Raw genomic sequence first — 26,625 nt, forward strand, 5'->3', positions numbered from 1 at the left:
ACAGTTAAGGGAAGTTTTATTGAACCTACATCTGGAATGGGAAAATTATCTTAAAGAGGGACAACTGGACAGGCTAGACTTGAATCAGCTGAAGTTGAGGGGTGGTAACAGTATAGGGATCTTGAAAGGTCTTTTCAGATATGATGAGGATGTTACATAGCACAATCTAGAACAAGGAACCATGATTTAAAGTTTAGGGGGAGTCTCTCATTTAAAACAAATTTAGCCAATTTTGTACTGTAAAAGTACGGAAACTGCACTGCAGTGGACAGGAGGGTTCAACAATGGATACTTAAAATTGCACAACACAAAGACAGAAATACAGAGACATAGGTGACAACAGGTCTTGCTTCCAGATTAGCTCAATGCCACTTCTGCTCACTTTAACCATCAAAACCCGGAGGAACTATCACAAACTCCGACAACCCTGATGATCCTGTGATTTCAGTCTCTGTGAGGTTTACTTGAGAGCATCCTTCAGGAGGGTGATCCCATGAAAAGCATCCCCCACCCACCCCAAGATGAGGTACCTGGCTGAATTTCGAAGACCTGTGCTGATCAACTCTCTGGAATTCTCACTGATATCTTTAACCTACCGCTTCAGCAGAGTGAGGTAACCATCTGCTTCAAGCAGGCTTCAATTATACCAGTACCCAAGAAGAACATGGTAACCTGCCTCAATGACTATTGTCCAGTTACACATACATCCAGAGTGCTGAAGTAGTTTGAGGGATTGGTGATGAAACATATCAACACCTGCCTGAGAAGTGACTTGGATCTGCTCCAATTTGCCTAATGGCACAACAGGTCCACAGCAGATGCCATTTCACTGGCTCTTCACTTAATCCTGGAACTTCTGAACAGCAAATATGCACATATTAGCATGCTGTTTATTGACTATATTTCAGCATTCAATACCATCATCCCCCTCAAAGCTAATTAATAAGCTTCAAGATCTTGGCCTCAATACCTCCTTGAGCAATTGGATCCTCGATGTCCTCACTTGTAGACCCCAGTCAGTTCAGATCAGCAACAACATCTCTTCCACATTCTCTATTTGCACAGGTGCACCCCAAGGCTGTGTGCTTAACTCCCTGCCCTACTCGCTTTACACTTGTGACTGTGCGGCTAAGCAGAGCTTCAATACCATATTCAAGCTTGCTGACGACACCAATGTCATAGACCAAATTGAAGGTGGCAACAAATCAGCATACAGGAGGGAGATTAAAAATTTGGCTGATTCATGCCACAATAACAACCCCTTACTCAGTATCAGCAAGACAAAGAGGTGATTATTTACTTCAGGACAAGCAAACTAGGGGTCCATGAGCCAGTCCTCATCGGAGAATCAGAGGTAGGGCGCGTCAGCAACATAAAATTCCTCAGGTATTATCATTTCAGAGGACCTATCCTGGGCCTACCACACTAAGTGCCATTACAAAGACAGTACAGCAGCGCATTAAACTTCACACCCTGCCTGTGAGAAGACCCCAAGGTCAGAAGACTGAATGTCTTCAAGCTGAAGAGCAGCATAGTTGCAAAAGAATTTCATGAAGACCTAGATAGCAGGCTGCTTGACACACCCCAGGATGACCACACCAGCACTGAAGAGCAGTCTGCTCTACCGCTCTCGAACACCTCAGACCAGCAATCCGTAGACATCAAGACTGGTTTGATGAGAATGACGAGGAGATACAGGCACTGCTGTCAGAGAAACACCAACTGTTCAGAACGCACCAGAACTATCCCACGTCACAAGCAAAGATAGATGCCTTCGCCAGTGCAAGACGGAAAGTGCAGAAGAAACTCCGTGAGATGCAGGATGGCTGGTTCAGCAATAAGGCTGATAATATCCAGGGCTACGCAGACAGTCATGACACCATGTTTCTACGATGCTTTGAAGGCTATGTATGGACCTCAGTCCTCTGGCTCCTCCCGCCTCCTCAGTGCAGATGGGACTCGGCTGCTGACAGAGAAAAAGCAGATTTTGGAGAGATGGGCTGAACACTTCAACCAGGTCCTCAACCGCCCTGCCGAAATCAATGATGAGGCCATTGCTCACCTACCTCAGGTGGAGATCAACCTGGACCTTGACAACCTCCCCACAGAAGAAGTAGTCAGAAAAGCCATCAGGCAACTTTCTTGTAGCAAAGCACCAATCAGATGCAATCCCTGCTGAAGTCTACAAAGCAGGAGGCCCATTCATGATGCAGAAGCTGACTGAGCTCTTCCAGTCTATGTGGAAAAAAGGAAAGGTCCCACAACAGTTGAAAGATGCCAGCATAGTCCACATCGACAAGAGGAAAGGCAATCGCCAGTCTTGTGACAATCACCGAGGCATCTCCCTCCTGTCCATAGTTGGGAAGATCTTGGCTTGCGTCCTGCTTAATCGCCTTCTCCAACACCATGAGCAAGGTCTCCTCCCAGAAAGCCAGTGTGGCTTCCGTGCAGAGCGTCGAACTGTCAACATGATATTTGCTGCATGCCAACTCCAGGGAAAATGTCAAGAGCAGCACAGCGACCTCTGTATGACCTTCGTTGATCTGACAAAGGCATTTGATACGGTCAGCAGAGATGGCTTATGGAAGATAATGGAGAAGTTTGGCTGCCCTAGCAGGTTCATCACGATTGTTCGGCAGTTCCACGATGGCATGATGGTGAAAGTTTTGGATGATGGTGACGCGTCAGAAGCCTTCCCAGTGACGAACGATGTGAAGCAAGGATAAATTCTCGCCCCTACACTCTTTAGCATGGTCTTCTCTGCTATGCTGAATGATGCCTTCCGCGATTGTCAGGATGGTATACACATCAGATACAGGACTGGCGGTGGGCTATTCAACCTCCGGCGTCTACAGGCTGATACAAAGGTAAAGGAGACCGTCGTCAGAGACCTCTTATTCGCTGATGATTGCACCCTCAACGCCAGCACAGAGCAGAAGATGTAGCGAGAAATGGACTGCTTCTCACGAGCCTGTGACAACTTTGGACTTACAATCAGCACCAAAAAGACCGAAGTTATGTACCAACCCGCACCCGGAAAACCCTACCAGGAACCACACATCACAGTAAAGGGGCAGAAGCTACTGGCAGTCGACAGCTTTACTTATCTGGGCAGTACTCTATCATGAGCGGTGAACATAGATGCAGAGATCAGCAACAGAATTGCCAAAGCCAGTGCCGCCTTTGGGAGACTCTGTGAGAATGTATGGGAGCGGAGAGGATTCAGCCTTACCACCAAGCTGAAGGTCTACCGAGCAGTGGTTCTCACCACCCTCCTCTATGCCAGCGAGACCTGGACTGTCTACAGCAGATACGCTAAACAGCTCAACCACTTCCACTTGAGCTGCCTCCGCAGAGTTCTCCACGTACGATGGCAGGACAAAGTCCCAGACACGGAGGTCCTGGAGTGGACCCACAGCGTTTACACCCTCCTACAGAAAGCCCAAGCCAGATGGGCTGGCCATGTCGTCAGGATGTCTGACAGTTGACTACCAAAACAGCTGCTGTATGGAGAGCTGAGCCAGGGCAAGCGCTCAGTTGGAGGTCAGAAGAAACGTTTCAAAGACTGCCTCAAAGTGTCCCTCAAAGGCCTCAACATCAATCCCAGTAGCTGGGAATCGCTTGCTCTGGACCGCCCAACCTGGTGGAGCAGGACCACTAAAGGAGCGTATGCAGCAGAAATCAGACACACCGCAGAGGCTCAGAGGAAACGCGCAGCGCGCAAGGCTCGAACTACCTCCAATTCCACTGCAGCACCTACCCTCATGTGTCCCACATGTGGGCGAGCTTTCAGGGCCCGGATTGGCCTCACCAGTCACCTCCGGACCCACAGTCACAAACCCTCCACCTGACAGAAGTCATGGTCGTCTTCCACTCCGAAGGACGAACAACAACAACAGCGCCTCAACATGCTGAATCTTCACAAACTCTTAAGGAAGTTATCTAAAACTTTGACAAACTTCTATGGATGTGTAGTGGAGAGTATATTGACTGGTTGCATCACAGCCTGATATGAAAACACCAATGCTCTTGAATGGAAAGTCCAAAAAAAAAGTAGTGGATACAGCCCAGTCCATCACAGGTAAAGCCTTCCCCACCATTGAGCACATTTACACAAAACATTGTCGCAAGAAAGCATCATCCATCTTCAGGGTATTCCACCACCAAAGTCAAGCTCTCTTCTCACTGCTGCCATCAGAAAAGCTTCTGGACTCACAGCAACAAGTTCAGGGACAGGTATTACCCATCAGCCATCAGGCTCCTGAACAAGAAGGGATAACTTCACTTGTCCTTTCATTGAACATTTCCCATAGCCTATGGACTCACTTTCAAGGACTCTTCATCTCATGTTCTCAATATTTATTGCTTACCTATCTACAGTATTTATTTATTTTAAATTAATTCATTTTTAAATAAGTTTTGTATTTGCACAGGTTGTTGTCTTTTGCACACTGGTTGTTCACCCTGTTGGGGTGGTCTTTCGTTCATTCTATTATGGTTATTGAAAAAGCCCCGCAAGAAAATGAATCAGGGTTGTATATACTGACAAATATGTACTTGGAAAATAATTTTACTTTGAACTTTGACTTTAAATGTGATCTAAGGATTGCTAATCAATGTGAAGGGATTGGAAATTGAAAAGATGGAAGGAGGAGTTAATTCAATTAAAAAAGGAGATTTACACAAAGTTACAAGCAAGGTGCCAGTGGGATCTGGTCATATACTTTCAGGAATCCTGAAGAAGAAGAAGAAGAAAGGCAGCTCAAGCTTTATGTAGACGGAAGAACTGTGCCAGAAAATATATGAAAAGCCATAAAAATGCAGTCACTCAGTTGAGCAAATACTGATAAACCTTTCAATTTTTGAGGGTTAATAAAAGACAGTATTTCAACTAATGTGAATAATTAACTAATCATTCAAAATAATTTTTTTAAAGTTTTCTTAAGATCGGTGAGAAGTATTTCACATGGTTCAACATTTGTTTTGCGGTCAACAAGCAAATACATTAAGAAGCAACATCAAAATTTGCTCAGCAGTGCAAGTTACAGTCTGGTCAATTGTGTTGAACAGTGTGGAAAAAAATTGCAAGATGTAGTCAGTTTTCTTAATCATTGCCTAGGTACTTAAATCTGTTTTTTTTCTTTTCCATAGTGTGCAATTTAATCCTTTTGTCATGTCTTGTCTGTTTGTGCAACATGTTTCTTGCTTCAATTCACTTCCCATTGCATTCCCTCAAAAACTGGTCCTGAAGGACAAAGAGCATTTCCCAATATAAAACTAACACAAGAGATTACAAAATAAATAACATTCATTCTGATTTATCCTCCCCTATCACAACCCGTGTAATGGAAGTCTAAAAATCCCATGTCACTGTTATCTTGAGTTCATTAGATAATTAACACCAAGTCCGTGCATTTCTTAAACTTGGGATTCAGACCAATCACAAAGATGAGATTAGCAACTTGGTCAAGGTTAATAAAGAATAAATGAATTCATCCATGTATTCAATAAATTGTAAGATTAGGCTCGGTTTTACAATGCAGGATGAATTTAATAGTTATAAGCAGTAAATAGGTTTGATTTAATACTCAGTTGAGCTTTATTCCGTCTTTGTTTCAATACATTCTATTGGGTTTCTTTGTTTTATGGCTGCGTGCAAGGAGATGAATCTCAAGGTTATATATAGTATATATACTTTCATAATAAATGTACTTTGAATGAGATATTTTGAATTCCAAAATGCAGAGACAATATTTTGTGTTGACTCTTCTTCTGTTCATTATTAAGCATTACAAAAGCAGCATTCACTCTCTACAAGTTGCTGGTCAGCTTGCTTTAGCCAATTCTTGTTTGAATGGCTAAAACGGACATACAGCAACAGATGCAATTTACATTTATATATTTAAGATAGGTAACTGCATCATGATGTCAAAAGGTACTTCTGTAAATCCCTTCATGTGTATGGATTAGAAAATAAATTAATACTGTATATGTTCCATAGCATATACATGATGATGACTGGCGGTGCCTGGTTAGGCGTTCCATTTTTCCATCAACAATCTGAATCTCCAATGCCTGACCAGATGCAGTTCAGAGATATCCAAAAATCATGAGAAAGATAAAAGTTATGGTATTTTCAATTACAGGCCTTCAAAGATGTTAGCAAGTACTTGAAAATTCTACTTTGCATTCCAAGCTTTACCGCAATTGCAATTGTCTGCTGGAGGTTCAGCATGTGGAGCATTTGCACTTTCAAAGAGTGTCCAGTGATATCCATGACATGCTCATGGATGGAGAGATATTTATAAGAAAACTGATGGCCATCAAATGATGGCAAACACTGTGAATTTGTCAACTGAAAATCAATTAACATTCCCTGGTGCTTAGAGGAATGATGCAATCTACCTTAGTTTAATAGTTAACCTCTAATCATGGTTAACTAGCATTGTCTTTTTTAAATTCCAAAAGGTGAACTATATAGTGGGCAGGCATATACTGGTATTTCAAAAGGAATTTGTTAAGGCTACCAGTTTGAAATTGAGAAGCAATATATGCCTACCAGATGCATTATAGCACAATGAGAGGAACCACTGAACAATGTAGAAAATTGCCCAGTTATATTCTGTTCACAAATAGAATCTAGCTGATTACTCTGCCGTCTGCTTACACTTAATCATTAGCAAAGTAATGAACACATCATCGACAATGCTTTCAAGCAGTATTTATTCACCAATAACCTACTGAGTGATAACCAACCAGGTCCAAATCACACTGCTGCAATCTTGAATCCCGAGAGCTGAATTCCAGAGGTAGTCAAAAGCAACTTCCTTTGACATCAAAGCAGCATTTGGCAAGTATACCATCAAGAAGCCTTTGTAAAATGGACACTGATGGGCAACAACTGATGAGAGGCGTGGATCGTGTGGATAGTCAGAGGCTTTTTCCCAGGGCTGAAATGGTTGCCACAAGAGGACACAGGTTTACGGTGCTGGGGAGTAGGTACAGAGGAGATGTCAGGGGTAAGTTTTTAATTCAGACAGTGGTGAGTGCGTGGAATGGGCTGCTGGCAATGGTGGTGGAGGCAGATACGATAGAGTCTTTTAAAAAACTTTTGGATAGGTACATGGAGCTTAGAAAAATAGAGGGCTACGGGTAAGCCTAGTAATTTCTAAGGTAGGGACATGTTCGGCACAACTTTGTGGGCCGTTCGGCCTGTATTGTGCTCTAGGTTTTCTATGTTTCTAACTGGAAACGCTCCAATTGACCTTGCTCAAAGAAAAGTAGCTGAACTGTTGAGAGAATGATCATCCTGGACCAAGGATATAATCGTGGGAATTCCTCTGGGCAGTGTCCCAGTCCGAACCAAGAATTGATTTGATGCACAATATTTTTTTGTGTTTATCTTCGGCATACAGGATTCTGCATGATTTTCCTTGGACACATGCCATTTCACACTTATACTGAATCACTGCCTTCATGTCCTCATAGAACTCCTTAAACAGGAAGTTGGTAGTAACAGAACACCAAACCTCCAAAATAATAAAAGGTTCATGAAATGTCTTATTCATTTTTGAGGGTATTCTAGCAATACTGCACTCTTACAAGGAACAGGCTCCAACTGAACTGCACAGCTTCCTTGCCCTTTACCATCACAGCACAGAGAACAATTCAACACTTACAAAGCTTAGTCATTCAGCTCTATGCTGGCTCTTCATGCTTTGGATGTTATTACTAAAAATTTGTGCATAATTAGTTTAAGTATTGATTGACATTCTATCAATAACTTTTGCTGAGAGAGTACATTCAAAATATTTCACATGGAAAGAAAACTTAGGTATGAATTTGTAACACTGTAGATTCCAGGTAGAAGCACAGGATGGGGATTAGGCTATTCAACAGCACGAGCCTCTTCTGGCATTCTGGTAAATCATAGCTACTGTGCACATCAAATTTATATACAGTACCAAAACTTGTTCCATATTCCTTAAAATCCTATTTTCAACAAAAATCGAAAGAAAAATTTCAAGTGATCCAATATCAGCAGGAGGGTGTGACTGTGGGCAGGTTAGTGTGTTCCAGATCTTAGCTACTTTTTTTCTGATTTCATCCCAACAGGCTTGAATCTAATTTTAAGATAATGCCCTATTTCTGGATTTTCCCACCAGAGAAATCATTGCCCTACATATACACTATTGTATCACTTTCTCTTTTAAATTTCTCAATTAAATCAGCTCTTATCATATCTAGTCACTAAGGATTTTAAATAAACCTCATCTAGCATTCTTCAAAACTTAACCCTTTATTTCCTACTTAAATTTTGATTGTGCTGAGACTTAAAAGTGGTATGGTAAGTAACCTGAAGCCCAGCATTGACCATTGAATGAGAATGTTCATCTTCAAAGTTCAAAGTACTTCAAATTATCCAATCTGCATTTGGCTTCTCAGATGCAGAAAATATAAGTGTACTGCCCTTCAGCTTGAAGAACTGGTTGAGTCCCTGAATGGCTGGGAAGCAGAGGTAAAAGGGCAGGTTTTGCATCTCTTGTAGTCGTGTGAACAAAGTCACAAGGAAAAACACAGTTGCTGATCCGTTTGCTGGTAGAAATTATGGAGGATTCATGGAATGTGGAAACTATTGGGACGGAGGGTGAGGAAAAATAACTAACCGGCAGGAAGCAGAGAAAATGAGAGCAAAAGTGCAAAAATATGGTTAAGTATATTTCCGTGCATCATAAAAGATGGATTAAAGTTGTGATCAGATCCTGTATATAAACTGCAAATATGCTAATTAATCTGCTGCACATTTCTAGCATTCACTGCATTTAAATTAGCCTCATCTAAAGACATTTAAATAGTTACCATACTTAGATTATATAAAAATAGGTAACCAATTCATGTTGACAATTGAGAAACAAATTTAACTTACACAGAATGATAACTTTAAAATTCATCGTTTGTAGATTTGTTTCTATGCCACATGCAAAAATACATTTTCCCCAACTTTGATTTAAAATTGGATGGACACCAGTTATTCTGCAATTTCTTTACTTCTTGGCTTACAACTGTCCATCATTTACTTTTTTATTCCAGGATAGGTATTTCAAAGATGAGATAAAGTTACTTAGTGGATAAGTTCAAAACACAACTTGTATTCATTTTACTAGATGGAACAAATGGTAGTTAGAACAAGTCTCAGCTGATCCTTTGTTGCTTTTTATAGATGGACCTATCCGGATGCAGTATGGCTTGGTGGGGTATCTGCTCTGCCAGAGAGCACAAGACCACATGAAATTGCACAGCTCAGTGCATTACAGAAAGCATCCTTTCCTTCATATACTCCATCTACACCTCTTACTACCACAGTACAGCAAATAACATAACCAATGAGCTCACCTGGTCCAGATGCTCCCTCTTCATCTGTTGCAGAAAATTAAAAAAAGCCTAACAGCATGTAAAACGGACAGCTTCTATCCCACTGAACAGTTTCCTTGTACGATAAGGTGACCTCACAATCTATTTCGTTACAGCCTTGGATTTTATTGTCTGCCTGCACTGCACTCTCGCTGTCTGTAACACTTCACTCGGCATTTGCTTCTTGTTCTCATTTGAACTACCTCAATGAACCTGAGGTTTTGAAATGACCTGTATCGATGGCGTACAAAACTAAATCTTACTTTGCATCTTGCTACATGTGACAATAACTAAAGCAATTTACCAATAATATTTCTTCAGCTAAACTCCCATCATTTGCTCAAAATGTGAGGATGTCACAAGAATTTGGAGAGAAAGAATTCCCTCAAGCTTTGTCAGGTCCTGAAAATAAAACATGAATCAGTTTTCCAAAGGGATGCATTGTTACATTTCAGTGTCATCCTACTTACTCCTGTTTACAGAATACAGTAACCTGCATGAAGTAACACCAAAAGCCATTTAGAGCAAGCAGAATATGTTCAATCAATTTCACAGCAATTTAAATTGCAATTACAGCAGGTTGTGAAAAAAGTGGGAAATAAACTTAATTGTGGATCAGAACAGTGAATGAAACAGATTTATTTGTTTATTTATTTAGAGATACAGTGCAGGGAAGACCTTTCTGGGCCTTTGCGCCACACTGCCCAGCAACTCCCAACAATTAACACTAACCTAATCGCATGATAACTTATAATGACAAATTAACTAATAAAGTGCGCCCTTGGACTGTGGGAAGAAACTGGACGGCCCAGAAAAAAACCACACATTCCACATGGAGGATGCACAGAGACTCCTTAAACAGGATTGAACTCCGAACTCTGACACATCGAACTGTAAGACAGTCAGGCTAACTGTTACGTGTGAGACGCCCTGTGCTTACAGAATACCAGTTATAATGGTTGAAATTAGAATGCAGTGACACATCTTCAAGCAATATATTTAACCAACATTTTAACATACTTTCCAGAAATAATGAACCATCTTTTGTTACTTAAACACAGACAGCATTTCAAGACGGTGAGTTGACGGAAGGACAAGGAGACTAAGGCTGAGAGCAGGGAGGGGAGGAAGCAACAAGGGAATGAAGGGAGGGGTTGTAGAAGCAGAGAGTATTGAAGATAAAGGACGTGCAAATAGCAATGTTCAGAATGGATTAGGTAAGAAGATGAAAAAGGTGATCAGGAAAGAACAGGGAAAGGGATCAACAGAAATGTATAAGGGGGAGGGCAAAATAAGCAAGGGGATATTTCGAGAAGAGAAAGAATGAAAGAGGATAAAAGGAAAGGGGACAAGAAGAACAATAAGACAGGTGAGGTTGGGAAGAAAAGTAGTCAAAGAGAATGGAGAGAGAGATAAAGAAGTCAGTGATGGGGAGGAGTAACAGATGAAGATTAGCCTGGAAGAAGAAAAATATTTCTTTCCACTATATTCCCACCATGTTCACAGCCTTGTGGATTTTCTAGTGATTTTCCTGCCATGAGCACAAAGATTGTCATGCGACATTCTTCAGCTATTTCATGATGGACCTAGCAGATGAATATTAAAGTAACTGGCAGGCAGTAGTGTCCGGCTACATCTCCAAAGAGCTGCAGTGCTGTCTGAAGAATAAAACTGACTGCTGGCCAAGTACCTCATCCAGCTTTACACAAAGACCCAGCAGCCATTTTGACTTGGTACCCAATTTTTAGCTACAGACTCTGCCAGCAGATAGGAAAGCTGTGATAGATGTTCAGGAAAAAGTCATATTTCCACTTGCCAACGATCAGAGTGCTAAATGGGCCTCAATGATTCATATGAAAAGCCAAAACCTTCTAGCATTATTAGCACGTTCGTTAAAATCGGTATTTCTTTTTTAATTCTCATAACAATATTTTTTATCAATAATCTGCAATGCATTCAAGTGCAACAAGTATCAGAGGATTAGAAATCAGCAACAAAGCCATCTAAAGACAAGCAACTTTTATAGTACACCAAATACTTCTGTGTAAATGGAGTTGAAGACAAAGGAGAATTGAGTATTAAAAACATGATTGCTAAAATTAATTGTGGGCTCAAATGTTTTGCAGTGGTAAGCATGTCATTGGGATGTGAAGTGGGCAAACTATAACCATATTAAATACAGCAGAAGACTCAAAACTTAGATTAGCATTACTCCTGGGGACAAGACTATTCTTAAATAAACTTCAGAAAAAAGAACAATATTGCCAAGAATGGATTTTACATTAATTTTGATCACAATTCAGTAAATTTACACTAATTTGCAAACACTGGATAAAATCCTCGTTCCTGTACATGCAGTGAGGTTTTCCTTCCACATGTAACTCTAAACCTAACACTCCCATTAAAAATGCAACATATAACTCAGACAGTGAATTAAAATTCAAACTATTTAACATTTTAAAACCTCATTTCACCCATGAACATTTAACATCCAGACTAAGAAAGTAATTTGATAATCTGCATAAAATATTAAAACCAGTGCATAACACATTGTTGTAATCACATTTGTATGCTTGAAGTAAATGCATATTTTAAAATTGCCCTTGTGTTCTACTTATGCATAATTTTAAATGCCATTGTATGGAGCTCACAGAAAATAATAATCACTTCAAACAGAGTCACTTTATACTTAAACTCAAATGGAACTAATGCAATATTCCTATAGACTGAGGCAGAACTTGAATAGTCCCAGCACAAACTTAAAATTGCAAAACCCAAGCAACAGCGTTTGTTGTGTGTAACACCCACCTGTGAATTGTAAACTCATGGGTTCAAACTATATATGTGAGAATACAACACATACATAGGGGTAATTTCACTGGGTTATTATTTGAATGGTGGGTTAAGCTAAGGTTCTATCAGTCCCTTTAAAAGAAACATTGCACTTTTGAAAGAGTATGCGAGTTCGTCCACTGTGCTAGCAAACCACAGTAAAATGGAAGTGGTAGAGAAATGATGCAGAGTAATAAGATCAAGGAATGAAGCGTGGTGAGGGAAGAGTGCTAGGTTTGAACAGAGGAGTAAGGAAGGGTGCTGAAGGTGGGTGCAAGGGTCAAGAGGCAAGGGAGACAATGAAGGAGAAAAGATTCAGGGACTGGGAACATTGAGGTTGAAATGAGTCAAGAGGTGGATGGATAGAGGAAAATGAGGTGGAAGGCGCACGCGTGTGTGTGTTTGTGTGTGTGTGTGTGCGTGTGTGTGTGTATTGTTGCCTAAACATGCTTGCATATACATGTGTATGCAACAGAGTCTGGTCCCCAGCCAATTTTGATCCCCTTATCACCTAGTCAAGACCTCACTTTGCCATGCCTGGTGTTATGCAATAGTCATCCATATTTACAAGCACAAACAAGCAACTTCCTCTCATCAATATGAAGCTCAGGACCTGGAATATCAAAGCCCTCATGGACAGTTCCAACAGTGACAGATCCGAGTATCACAATCACAGCTCAGGAACTTCAATATTCTAGTGACAACACCACTCTTAAGTGAGACATGACATGCAGGAGATGGTCAGCTGAAATACAAGGTGAGTAGATTACCTTCAACAAAGGAACGTAATTTGCACAAGCTGGGTTTCCCAGTTAAGCAGCAGCTAGTCAAGCAACTTATAGACTTCAACTGTGTGATAAAGGAACAACACATGATTCTCTGGTTCACTCTACTATGGAGCCGGCACACCACATGCACCTCAGTACCAGAACTTACAGCCAAGGAGGATTTCTAGTCAGACTTTGAAAAAGCCCCGGTCGACATACAAGATAAATTGTCTCTTTATCAAATTCAATATCAAACTCAGTAAATTCACAATCCTCTAGCAAGGAGAACTGGCAAGAAATGAATAGGAAAAGGTAACATCATTTGGTATCCTCTTCCTCTTAAGGACCACATGAACATTACTCTTTTCAATCTGTATGTCATATACAACATGACAACTCAGCCAATTGGAGCCATAGCATTCACACTCTCTGGCCTGCCCTGAAGTCTACCATAGAGACTCTTAGCTTTACTGACAAAGGTCTGGTTTAATGACCAGGAAATTCAGTCATTAATTAACCATTAGTACATGCTGTTCTCAATTCAGAAAGTCTATCATGCCTCTAGGAAAAAGACATAGCTCTACAACCCCAAAAGGCGATAGTCCAACAAATCTATGAACCAAAGGTTGGAGGAGAGAATGCAGGATGGCATGCAGCTTGCAGACAAACATAACAATGGTTGGATTCTTTACTATTGCCAGGACCCTATCTATGACCCCAAAACCAAACAGCCCAGTCAAAAAAGAGCAGAAAACAGATAGGAACTTATTAAAGCTAGAAATCCACTATTTCACCTGTCCTTGAAGCAAGTATCGTTGACTCAATTCTACAGCAAACCAACCTACTTCAGCCTCACCATCAAAACTGACTGATCAAGAAAATAATATAAAAATATTAAACAAATTCCACATTACAGAATACAAATACAGTCCTGCATGTATTCTGGACACACAAGAGTCAGTGGACGCTGGAAATCTGGAAAAATCACACACAAACTGCTGGAGGAAATCGGTAGGCCACCCTGCATCTGTGGAGAGATGCTGCCTGACCTGCTCAGTTCTTCCTGCACTTTGTGTGTGCTGCTCCTGCATATATTCTCTATTGACTCCAACTATTATCAACCTAGACATTTACCTCTTGCCACAATATGACACAATTTTAATAGAAATCATTTAACAGATCATTTTCTGGGAATCAACAAGCACTCCATGAAGTCTGTTATTTTCCTCCTGGTGCCTCCAAGTCTGGCAGACCAGTGCAAGTTGCAATCTCATCCCGTCCAACATGATCATGACTTCTTCCAACTGACATGAGGTGTTGACCAATTCTTTTGATGCTGATACTGACAAGTGCCATACTAAATTGGAAAAAAAAAATTGGCTCCAAGAACAAATAGATATCTGGATAAAAAGTTCCCAACAGTGAATTTCATATTTGTGGGAAATATCAACACACACATCAACATGTTGCATAAGCCAAAGCCTGAACTTGTAATCTTTGCCAGCCAACATTTATTCAAAATCACAAGTGGAATCGCATTTTTCTGCACAAATCTATTAGACTCGGCGTTCCAAGTAATCATGCTTACCTTCCCACACAAACTTTTCTTCAAAAATGATAAAGTTTGCCTTTTTTTAAAAAAAATACCAAGTTAAAATTCAGTATCAATAATATTAAGTTTAACACTGAGAACAAGTATCAATAATGTTAAGTTTAAAATTTTTATTTCATAATAAACTTACAGCAGCAACCACTCATGAAAACAAAAACAAAGATTTGGATTGCTGCCATTTTAAATTGTCAAGTGGGGCTTGACAAATCTGGTGCATGAAATACTTCAAGTACACTTAGTAAAGATAAAAATTCAAAGAAAATAATCTATATTTATGAAAAATACTTTAGCACCAATTTACCTTATTATAGTCATATTTATACTGTATTTTGAGTGTATCCATTGCTCTGATCATAGACTGCATAGCAGTGAAGATATTCTGATAGACCAGCTTTGTGAAACCTCGTTTGTCCTCATCGGAGTATCCTGTACCATGGATGATTCGCATCTGTTTGATGAATGTGCTCTTGCCACTTTCACCAGTGCCTGAGAAAAACAAAGCACACACAGTCAATAACGCTCATTTCTACTTAGTAAATCTGAACAGAAATTATACAGAATCAAATCACACTGCAGTCAACCTTGCCATGACAGAGCTTTAATTAAATACTTTATAATTAAATAAGTAAATATCAAACATGCTTTTATTTTGCACAATATTTGCTAAATCTATTTTGGAGTTAATCTAAAATGCGTTAAATGTTACTGCAACACAATACAACTTTATTGAAAATCATTTTCCTGGATTCAGCAAGAATGTCACAAATACTGTGATTTACTTTCAAGCTCTTCAAGAACCTGACACACTAGCACACTATTACAAACTAAAAACCAATTCTTGCTACTGAGCAATAATCCTGAGACAAGGCATGAAGTTTAGCCTTAATTGTTCTTTAATTATCTCTTTGTACAGCTCATATTCCAAAATATCTGAAAATAATTACCATTAAGTTAATTTTTAAAACAATGCAAACTAACCATGAAGCACAAAAAACACTTACTACTTTCGATATTGTTCCTGAAGTTAAACTTTGCACCTACTTTGCACTGAAAAAGATGGTGACAGATTTGATATAATAACCTACATCGCCATCACCAACTTGTTTTGGGAGTAGTTAAACAAATGCCTTAGAAATGTAACTGGCTCTAATTATGTATTGATGTAGACCTTTAAAGAGACTGAAGTTATTATTAACCTTTTTAAATAAAAGTAGTGTGCAATTAATTACACTGCACTGAACGTGCAGCCATAATAAAAAGAACTTTTCTCATATCAATTGCTTTCTGTAGAAAGTATCTATTTGGCAATGAATTGTTTTCAGGAAGAAACCTAACCATTTCTTTCATGGTGCATCATCAACACCTCTAGCCAAGTCGAGAATGGAACAAAAAATACCTTGAGCGGTTAAATCAAATGAAATGGCTCCCAAAGTAGGTCAGCTCTCATAATATATGAGAGGGAAGCTCAAATACTAAAAATAACCAAAATAGGTGGCTCTTTACAGCATAGGGGCTCAGATCACATGTTGTAAAATCGGCACTTTGGATATTTAGAGAACTGGTTCTACAACCATATTTTTGCTGATCCACTTTGAAGATTCATGTCTTAGTCATAACCTTGCCAAAAAACTATTTGGTACACTGGAAAATGACAGCAAAGCTCTACCTCTGTCTTCAATTATGCAGGGATTATGTGTTCTACCCTACCAAATGTTTCTAACATCATGCTGCTCTAAAAGAGATACCACTGACTTTTGTAGCCAGAAGTATATTAAAGGCATGATCTTCATTGACATTTGAATCCTTCAACCATTTTTGAGAAGTGCACATCAAATTCCAGAGCACTCTACATATTCTGCTGTTCTCATCTCTTGCAAATATCTTAAATAAATTCACAGCATATTCACAAAGTTCATAAAGCCATCATATAAAACTGTACTAAACTTCCATACCCTTCACAAACATTTTCCAGTTAGCTGCCTCACACACTTGCCTGCAGCACATGCAGCAGTGTGTTCTCCTCATTCCCCCATTGGAGACGGTTCAAAGGAGGTTCAGGAAAATGATTCTGAGATTGAAAGGCATATCATATGAGGAGCGTTTAATGGCTCTGGGCCTGCACTCACTGGAATTCAGAAGAATGAGGGGAGACCTTATTGGAATCTATTGAATGTTAACAGTCTTCAATAGAGTGGATGTCAAGAGAATGTTTTCTTTGTTGGGGAGGCTAAAACTAGAGGACACAGGGAAGTCTATTTAGGACAGAGATGAAGAGGAATTTCTTTAGCCAGAGAGTGGTGAATCTGTGGAATTTATTGCCACAGGTGGCTGTGGAGGCCATGTCATTTGGTGTATTTAAGACAGAGGTTGATAGATTCTTGATTAGTCAGAGCATGAAAGGATATGGAGAGAAGGCAGGAGATTGGGGCGAAGAAGAGGGAAATGGATCAGCCATGATGAAACGATGGAGCAGACTCAAGGGTAAAATGGCCTAATTTTGCTCGATCTTATATCCTGTATCTTACAGTCCTATGATCTTATATACACTCTTACTGTACACCTTTTTTATTGTTTAATTTCAATAGATAGGTGGATACTTTATTGATCCCAAAGGAAATTACAATGTCACAGTAGCATTACAAATCCACAAATATAAATATTATAAGGGAAGTAGAAAGAATAAAAATTAAGTTAACACAAACAGTCTAACATCACTTCCCCAGCTACAGGTTGACTCACTATAGAGCCTAATGGCAGAGGGTAAGAATGACTCATACAGTATTCTTTGGAACAGCGCAGTTGTCTTAGTCTGTTACTAAAAGTGCTCCTCTGTTCAGCCAAGGTGGCATGTAGAGGGTGAGAAACATTGTCCAGAATTGCCAGGATTTTACGTAGGGTCCTTTGTTCTATCACAGCCTCCAGTGTGTCCAATTTGACTCCTGCAACAGAGCCAGCCTTTCTAACCAGTTTATTGAGCCTGTTGGCATCGCCCTTATTGATGCCATCACCCCAGCACACCACCGCATAGAAGACTGTACTGGCAACAACAGACTGGTAGAACATGTTAAGCAGAGGCCTGCATACTCCAAAGGACCTTTGTCTCTTCAGGAAGTAGAGGCAACTCCAGCCCTGCTTGTACACAGTCTCTATGTTGGTGTTCCACTCAAGTCTGTCATCCAGGTGCACCCCCAAGTACTTGTAGATCCTCACCACATCAAGACCTCACCATCAATTGTGACAGAGAGCAGTGTCAACTTAGTCGTCCTACAGTCTGCCACCTGCTTTGTATTACTGATGTTGAGCGGCAGATGACTCTGCTTGCACCATCTGACAAAAGTCCTCCACAAGGACCCTGCATTCATCCTCCTGTACTCCTTTATACACTCAGCTATTGCTGAGTTATCAGAGAATTTCTGCAGATGACATGACTCAGTGTTGTATCTAAAGTCTGAGGTACACAGGGTAAACAGAAAGGAAGCCAATACAGTCATCTGGGGGGTCCCCGTGCTGCTTATAGCCATGTCTGACACACAGCTCTGAAACCACACAAACTGTGGTTTGCCAGTCAGGCAGTCCATAATCCAGGAGACAATGGCAATGCCAACCTGCACTGAATGGAGCATTTCCCCCAGCAATATGGAACTGAAGGCACTTCAGTGCTGCCCTGCTTATCCAAATGGGAGCAGGCTCTGTTCAGCAGGTAAATGACAGCATCATCAATTCCAATGTGCCCCTGGTAAGCAAAGTGCAGGATAGATAATTGGGAATACCAAAAGCATTGTTTTCTGGTCTCAAACTCCATACCCATGATACCAATACAATCCCAAATTGTAATCACCACCTCAGAGTGACACAGGCTGTTTGCAATTTCAATAAACTAGAGATTCTGCAGATGCTGGAAATCTTGAGCAACCCACCCAAAATGCTGATGAACTCAGCAAGTTAGGTAGCATTTATGGAGGTGCTTATTCTGCTCCCTTCATTTCCAGTCCTAATGAAAGGGCACAGCCTGAAACATCGACTCTTCCCCTCTATAGATTCTGCCTGATGTGCTGAGTTCCTCCTGCATTTTGTGTGTGCTAGAAATTCAAAGTTTTATTTACAACATTGGAGGAACTCAACAAGTCGAGCAGCATCACTGCGAGGAAAGAAATTGTCAACATTGAGGGTTAAAACACTGCTTCAACAATTCCTTTCAAAATCAATGCTGCTTGGTCTACTGAGTTCCTCCAGCAGCTTCTGTGTTGCACTAGATTCCACCATTTGCAGTCTCATGTCTCAGTTAAAACACCCATCTCCAGCTTTCATACAATCTGCCACTTAAAAGTCTCAGCTACTTATGTCAGCTCCCAACAGATCTTTTTTAAATACGTACTTCACTGGCCTGTATCTACTTCCACTCTCTATACATTTTCACACATCCAAAATCACTTGCTCATGTCCTTTCTGGCTCCAGGTTTGACTGACACATTATTTTAATTTCCACTGCCTATCAATGGCACTCAATATAAGCCAAACTTCTTTACCCTGCATCCAAGTTTTTAAAATCACTTTATGGCATTATCTATTATCATTTCTAATCCCCAATAATTCCACAGCTCCAAATGCACTCTATTGTTCCTCCTTGAATTACCCTTTCTTTTGCCCAATGAGATGCAGATATCTTAATCACAATCCATGCTCTGGAATGACATCCAAAACTAATTAAAAATGATCAGAGCAAGGAAAAATTTAAGAATGCAAATGAAAATGCAAATCTGCAGTCAGAGCTCCACAAGAAGTTCAGGTACGACCTACAGGAGGCTATTTTAAGAGTGCAAGAAGAATTCTGACTGAGGTTAGAGGTGGAATTGGTTACACACCTGCAGGCCATTACTTCCTACAAAGAAATCCTAACATCAAGAATGGCCATGATGCTTCATTCCCAGAAGACATACATGCTTTGAAAGGGAGATTAAAACTACACCTGTGGAGTCCCTGCAGCATCTGATGACCTTGTGATCTCTCTCTCTCTCACACACACACACCAGCATTAGTACATCTTTTGAAAGATGACTCGCCAAGGGGTTCACCCGATGGTGTACCTGGTCGGGCTCTCAAAACATGTGCTAACTAACTTGTGGGAGTGTTCAAGGATATTTTCATTCTCCCACTGCTGCAGTCAGAGGTTCCCACCTGCTTCAAAAGGAAAACAATCATACCAATGCCCCAGAAGAGCAGGGTAAGCTGCCTCAATGTCTATTGCCCAGTGACACTCACATCTACTGCGTTGAAGTGCTTTGTGAGGTTGGTCACAGTTAGAATCATCTCCTGCCTAAGCAAGTACCTGGACACACCTAAAATGGATGCAATCTCATTGGCTCTGACCTTGGCCTTGGATCATCTGGACTCACTCCAGGCTGCTGTTTATTGATTACAGTTCATTATACAACAAAATCATACCATTTTGAATCAATAAGCTCAAAAACTGGGCCTCTGTACCTGCCTCTGCAACTGGATCTTTACTTCCTCACCAGAAGACCACAGTCTGTGCGATTCAGAAATAACTTCTCCTCACTGATATTCAACATTGGCATACCTTAAAGATATCTGCTTAGTACACTGCTCTACTCTCTCTGCATCCATGACTGTGTGGCAAGGCACATCTGAAATGCCATCTGTAAATTTGCCAACAACTATTGTTGGCAGAATTTAAGATGATGATGAGGAGGCATACAGGAGCAAGATAGATCAGCTGGTTGAGTGGTGTTGCAACAACAACTTTGCATTCAACGTAGGAAGACCAATGAATTGATTGTGGACTTCAAGAAGGGAAAGTCGAGGGAACACACACCAGTCCTCATCATGGGATCAGCAGTGGAAAGAGTGAGCAGTTTCAAGTTCCTGGGTAGAAACATCTCTGAAGCTCTATCCTGGTGTGGGTGCAATACATCAATGCAATTAGAAAGAAGGCATGACGATGGCTATATTTCATTACAAGTTTGTGGAGACTTGATATGTCAACAAAGACATTTGCAAATTTCTACAGATGTACCATGGAGAGCATTCTAACTCATTGCATCACTGTCTGGTATGGAAGGGCCACAGGAACAGAAAAGCTTTAAATTCAGCCAGCTCCATCATGGCTACTAGCCTCAACTGTATCGAGGGCATCTTCAAAAGGCGATGCCTCAAAAAGGTGGCATCCATCATTAAGGACACCGATTACCCAAGGTCATGTTGTTATTGTTCCTCTTCACACCTGTGGCACATCGGGCAGCAACTCGATGTTTGCTTTTTTCATGATGCCAAGTTGCTAGCGCAATGCTCAACCCAGCACGGGTGAATGGCATGCAAGGAGATGGCCGGATTTGAACCTGGGACCACTCATCTCGAAGTCCACTGTACCACTACACCAGCAGCTGGCTATTACCCAGGACATGCCTTTTTCTCATTGCTACCCAGAAAGGAGGTACAGGAGCCTAAAGACACACTCAACACTTTCAGGAACAGCTTCTTCTCCATCATCAAATTTCTGAATGGACAGTGAATCCATGAACACTTCAACACTATTTTTTCTTCCCCTTTTGTAGTACTATTTAATTCCTTTCTTTATAAATTCTTCTTATATAATTTATAATTTTAATTATCATGTATTGCTGCCACAAAACAACAAATTTCATGACGTATTGTCAGTGGTATTAAGCCTGTTTCTGATTGTATTTCACCATGTAACTTTATGTTAATAGTCTTGAATATGGCACATTTAGGATGTTGGTTTTTATCCGAATCTGTTTCAATGGGATCAACTTTGTGATTTGATTAATGGTGAAACTGTGTCTTAGAAAAAAAAGAACTGCGGAGTAAATTAGTTAAAATTGACTGAACTTTGTATAATTGCACATTTGCATACAGAATCTGAAAATGTATAAAAGTTCCCTCCAAAATATTTCCCTTCCAATTTTGACATCTTCTGCCTAAATCTGGCACTTCCCTTTTCAGTTATTTCCAGTATAAATAATTTTGTTTTATTCAAGCAAGTAATGTGGGTTTCACAGGCTGAACCAGCATTTAATTGTCCATACCTAATTGCTCTTCAGAAGGTAGTGGCAAGCTGCCTTTTTGAACTGCTGCAGTCCTTGAACTGCGGGTATACTCACAATGTTGCAAGGGAAAGAATTTCAGGATTTTGACCCAGCGATAGTGAACAAGCAATGATATACTTCGAAACAGAATAATATGTGGCTTGAGTGCAAATTCCAGATTGTGACATTCTTATGCTTTGACTATCCTCACCCTTCCAGCTGGTAGAGATTGTGGGTTTGTAGGATGCTGCCTAACGAGTCTTTGTGAGTTGATGCAGAACCTAATGAGCATGGTACAAACTGTTATTGCTGTGTGTCAGCAGTGGAATGAATGAATGGTGTGGATTGGGTGCTTATCAAGTGAGTTGCTATGTCCTGTACGGTGCCAAACTTCCTGAATGCTACTGAGGCTGTTCAACAGTGGACAGGCTTTAAGGAGTTAGGGTAGTTACTCACTGCAGCGTTCCTAACTCTGATCTGCCCATATATACAAAATAGCTATTTTGTATATATGGTTACTCCAGTCTTGTTTCTCGTCAATCGTAGCATCAAGGATATTGAGAGTGGCAGGTTTCAGTGATGGCAATACTATTAATGTCAGAGGGTAACATCTTGTTAGATATTGTTAATGCCAAGCACCTAGGTGGCAAGTAACATTGGTGTCAGGACTAACGTTAGTCCTGACGAAGGGTCTCGGCCCAAAATGTCGACTGTACTTCTTCCTATGGATGCTGCCTGGCCTGCTGCGTTCCACCAGAATTTTGTGTGTGTAGCATAAATAGCAGTGTCACTTCACTCCCCAACAAGTTCAGTATGTTTCATGCACACTCTGAACGGGAAAATAACACTACCACTGTGTGATTCCCCACAGCATGGGAATGCTGTGATCTCTCACTTTGAGACCAATATCTGAGCATCCTGAACACTTGCAAGGCATCAGGCCCCGACAGTGTACCCGGGCAGGTACTTAAAATCTGTGGTGACCAACTGGCTGTGGTCTGAAGTTCCCACCTACTTCAAAAGGGCACGAATCATATTCTAGTGCCCAAGAAGAGCAGGAGAAGCTGGCTCAATGACTATTGCCCATTATAGCACATCTACCATAATAAAGTGCTTTAAGAAGCTGGCTATGACCGGAATTAACCCTTGCCTGAGCAAGGATCCAGACCCATTGCAAATCAACAACCACCACAACAGGTCTACAACAAATGTAATCTTACTGGCCCTCCACTCTGTTTTCGAGCATCCAGTCAACCTTACAAGACATACAGTTGCAAGAAAAAAATTAACTCTTTGCAATTCCCGGTTTTCTTCATTAATTACTCATGAAATGAGGTCTGAACTTCATCTAAGTCACATTATTAGACAAACATAATCTGCCTAAACAAGTAACACACAAACCTTTGTACTTCCTCTCCTCAATACTGAATACACCATTTAAACAATCACAAATAGTCTAGTTTCAAAAAAGTATGTGAACCTCTGGGGTAATGCGTTCAACAACAGCTATTTGGAGTCAGGTGTTCCAATCAATGTGATCAGATTGGAGGTGTGGGTTGTAGGTGACAGACAGAGCCTGCCCTTCTCAAAAAAGACCTCTTTATGTGCACCATGCCTCGATCAAAACAACTTTCAGAGGATCTGAGGAGAAGAATTATAGAGATGCATGAAGCTGGAAAAGGCTACAAAAGTATTTCTAAAGACGAGTGTTAATCTGTCCATATTCAGAGAATGTCTCCAAATGGAGGAAATTCAGTACTATTCCTACTCTCCCTAGAAGTGGGCATTCTGCAAAGGTCAACCCAAGAGCACAACATGCAAATTAAATGCTAAAGGAGGTGAAAAAGAACCAAAGGCAACAGCAAAAGACCTGCAGGAATCTCTGTAGCTTGCTAAAGTCTCTATTCATGCATCCACTATAAAAACACTGAACAAGAATGGTGTTCGTGGAAGGACACCATGGAAGAAACCACTGCTCTCCAAACAAAAACATTGCTTCAATTCTCAAGTTTGCAAAAGACCACCTGGATGTTCCACAGCGCTTCTGGGACAATGTTCTGTGGACAGATGAGACAAAAGTTGAACTTTTTGGCAGAAATACACATTGCTATGTTTGGAAGAAAAAGGACATTGCACACCAACACCAAAACCTCATACCAACTGTGAAGCACGGTAGAAGGAAAATCTTGGTTTAGGGCCGCTTTGCTGCCCGAGGGCCTGAACAGCTTACAATCATTGAGGGAACAATGAATTCAAAATTGTATCAAATATTTTACAGGAGAATACCAGGGTAGGGTTGTCACCTGAAGCTTAATAGAAGATGGGTGATGCAACAAGACAATGATCTGAAACACAAGAGTAAATCAACAACAGAAAGGTTTAAAAAGAAGAAAGTTTGTCTTTTGGAATGGCCAAGTCAGAGTCCAGACCTTAACCCAATTAAGATGGTTTGGTATGACCTGGAGCTGGCTGTTCATACAAGGTATCCCAGAAATATTGACGAACTGAAACAGTTTTATATGGAGGAAGAGTCTAAAATTCCTCCTCACCATTGTGCAAATCTGATCAGCAGCTACAGGAAACATTTAGTTGTGGTTATTGCTGCTGAAAGAGGTTCTACCAGTAATTAAATACAGCGGTTCACATACTTTTTCCAGCCTGGACAGTGAATGATTAAACAATGTGTCCCATAAAGACATGATTACAATTGTTTGTGTGTCTTTAGCTTAGGCAGATTGTGTTTGTCTATTATTGTCACAGATGAAGATTAGACCACATTTTATGAGCAATTAATGCAGAAAACCAGGTGACTGCAAAGCGTTCACTAACATTTTCCTGTAACTGTATATCAGGCTACTGTTTATTGATTACGCTATCATTCCCCCAGTACTAATAAACGAGCTTCAAATCCTGGGCCACTGTACCTCTCTCTGCAACTGAATCTTCAATTTTCTTATTGGAAGACTCCGGTCAATGTGGATTATCAACACAAGTGCCCCTTAAGGAAGCATGCTTAGCTCTCTGCTTGACTCTTTACACTTATCACCGTGTTGCCAAGTACAGCTCAAGTGACATCTATATATTCGCTGATGTCACCACCGTTGTTGGTAAGATCACAAATGGTGATTAGGAGGTTTACGGGAGTGAGGCAGATTGGCTGGTTGACTCGTGTTGCAGTAACTAATTGTGGACTTAAAGAAGGGGAAGTCAGAAGAACAAACACATGTCCTCTTTGAGGGATCAGCAGTGGAAAGGGTGAAAAGATACAGGTTCCTAGACATCAAAATCTCAGAGGATCTATCCTGGACCCAACACATTGACGCAATCAAAAAGCAAACAAAGACTGAATGATGTCCAGTGAAAAGCATTTTGACTAGTTTCATCCCAGCCTACTATCCTCACCCCTACTACCTTTTTTGAACAAGGGGATAACATTCACCTCCCTCCAATTCTCCGGTACCATTCCCGTGGACAACGAGGACATACAGATCCTAGGCAGAGGTTCAGCAATCTCTTCCCTTGCCTCGTGGAGCAGCCTGGGGCATATTCCGTCAGGCCCCGGGGACTTATCCGTCCTAATGTATTTTAACAACTCCAACACCTCCTCTCCCTTAATATCAACATGTTCCAGAACATCAACTTCACTTATATTGTCCTCACTGTCATCAAGTTCCCTCTCAGTGGTGAATACCGAAGAAGTATTCATTGAGGACCTCGCTCACTTCCACAGCCTCCAAGCATGTCTTCCCACTTTTATCTCTAATCGGTCCTACCTTCACTCCTATCATCCTTTTGTTCTTCACATAATTGAAGAATGCCTTGGGGTTTTCCTTTACCCTACTTGCCAAGGCCTTCTCATGCCCCCTTCTTGCTCTTCTCAGCCCCTTCTTAAGCTCCTTTCTTGCTTCCCTATATTCCTCAATAGACCCATCTGATCCTTGCTTCCTAAACCTCATGTATGCTGCCTTCTTCCACCTGACTAGATTTTCCATTTCACTTGTCACCCATGGTTCCTTCACCCTACCATTCTTTATCTTCCTCACTGGGACAAATTTATCCCTAACATCCTACAGAGATCCTTAAACATCGACCACATGTCCGTAGTACATTTCCCTGCAAAAACATCATCCCAATTCACACCCACAAGTTTTAGCCTTATAGCCTCATAATTTGCCCTTCCCCAATTAAAAATTTTCCTGTCCTCTCTGATTCTATCCTTTTCCATGATAATGCTAAAGGTCAGGGAGCAGTGATCACTGTCTCCCAGATGCTCAACCACTAACAGATCTGTGACCTGACCCGGTTCGTTACCTAATACTAGATCTAGTATGGCATTCCCCCTAGCCGGCCTGTCAACATACTGTGACAGGAATCCATCCTGGACACACTTAACAAACTCATTTATACCATCATTTTATTCTCAAACTCTATGCCTATCTTGATTTCATTTTCATCTCCTCTTCCTGTATTCATTATTCTGTATTAAGCACAGATCTTGTTCGAATTATTCAACTAACATGTATCCTACACCCACTGTTATTATCACATTCTCTATCTTTTTTCTTATTCAGGATGTGTTGCTTGAATGTACAAAGCCTATCCTTAAAATAATCCTCACTTCAGTGGCACTCATATTTTCATCATAGTTTTACCTGCCACCTTACCTTAACCAATTTTCCTTTTCATTCCATTGAAGTTACCCTACTCCATCTAAGATGTCATAAACAAGAGAAAATTTGCAGATGCTGAAAATCCAAGCAACACACACAAAATGCCGGAGGAACTCAGCAGGCCAGGCAGCATCTATGGAAAATAGTACAGTTGACATTTTGGGTCGAGACACTTTGGCAGGACTGGAGAAAAAACGATGAACAGTAGATTTAAAAGGTGGAGCGGAGGGGAAAGAGATAGGTAATATGTGAAACTGGGGGTGGGGGGG

The 26,625-nt window shown here is 40.8% G+C and overlaps 1 protein-coding gene across 3 annotated transcripts in view; it reads right to left on the bottom strand.

Annotated features, from left to right (window-relative positions):
* Nucleotides 1–26,625, bottom strand: part of LOC140740827 (guanine nucleotide-binding protein G(q) subunit alpha-like) — a 204,873-nt gene that overhangs the window by 103,853 nt on the left and 74,395 nt on the right. For all 3 annotated transcript variants that reach the window (XM_073070386.1, XM_073070368.1, XM_073070376.1), the window contains exon 2: nt 14,924–15,108. In XM_073070386.1, coding sequence (XP_072926487.1) covers nt 14,924–15,070 — 147 coding nt within the window. In that variant the 5' untranslated portion in view covers nt 15,071–15,108. The remainder of the gene's footprint in view (nt 1–14,923; nt 15,109–26,625) is intronic.

This window comes from Hemitrygon akajei, chromosome 2, assembly GCF_048418815.1.
Source record: "Hemitrygon akajei chromosome 2, sHemAka1.3, whole genome shotgun sequence".
Lineage (NCBI taxonomy): Eukaryota > Metazoa > Chordata > Chondrichthyes > Myliobatiformes > Dasyatidae > Hemitrygon > Hemitrygon akajei.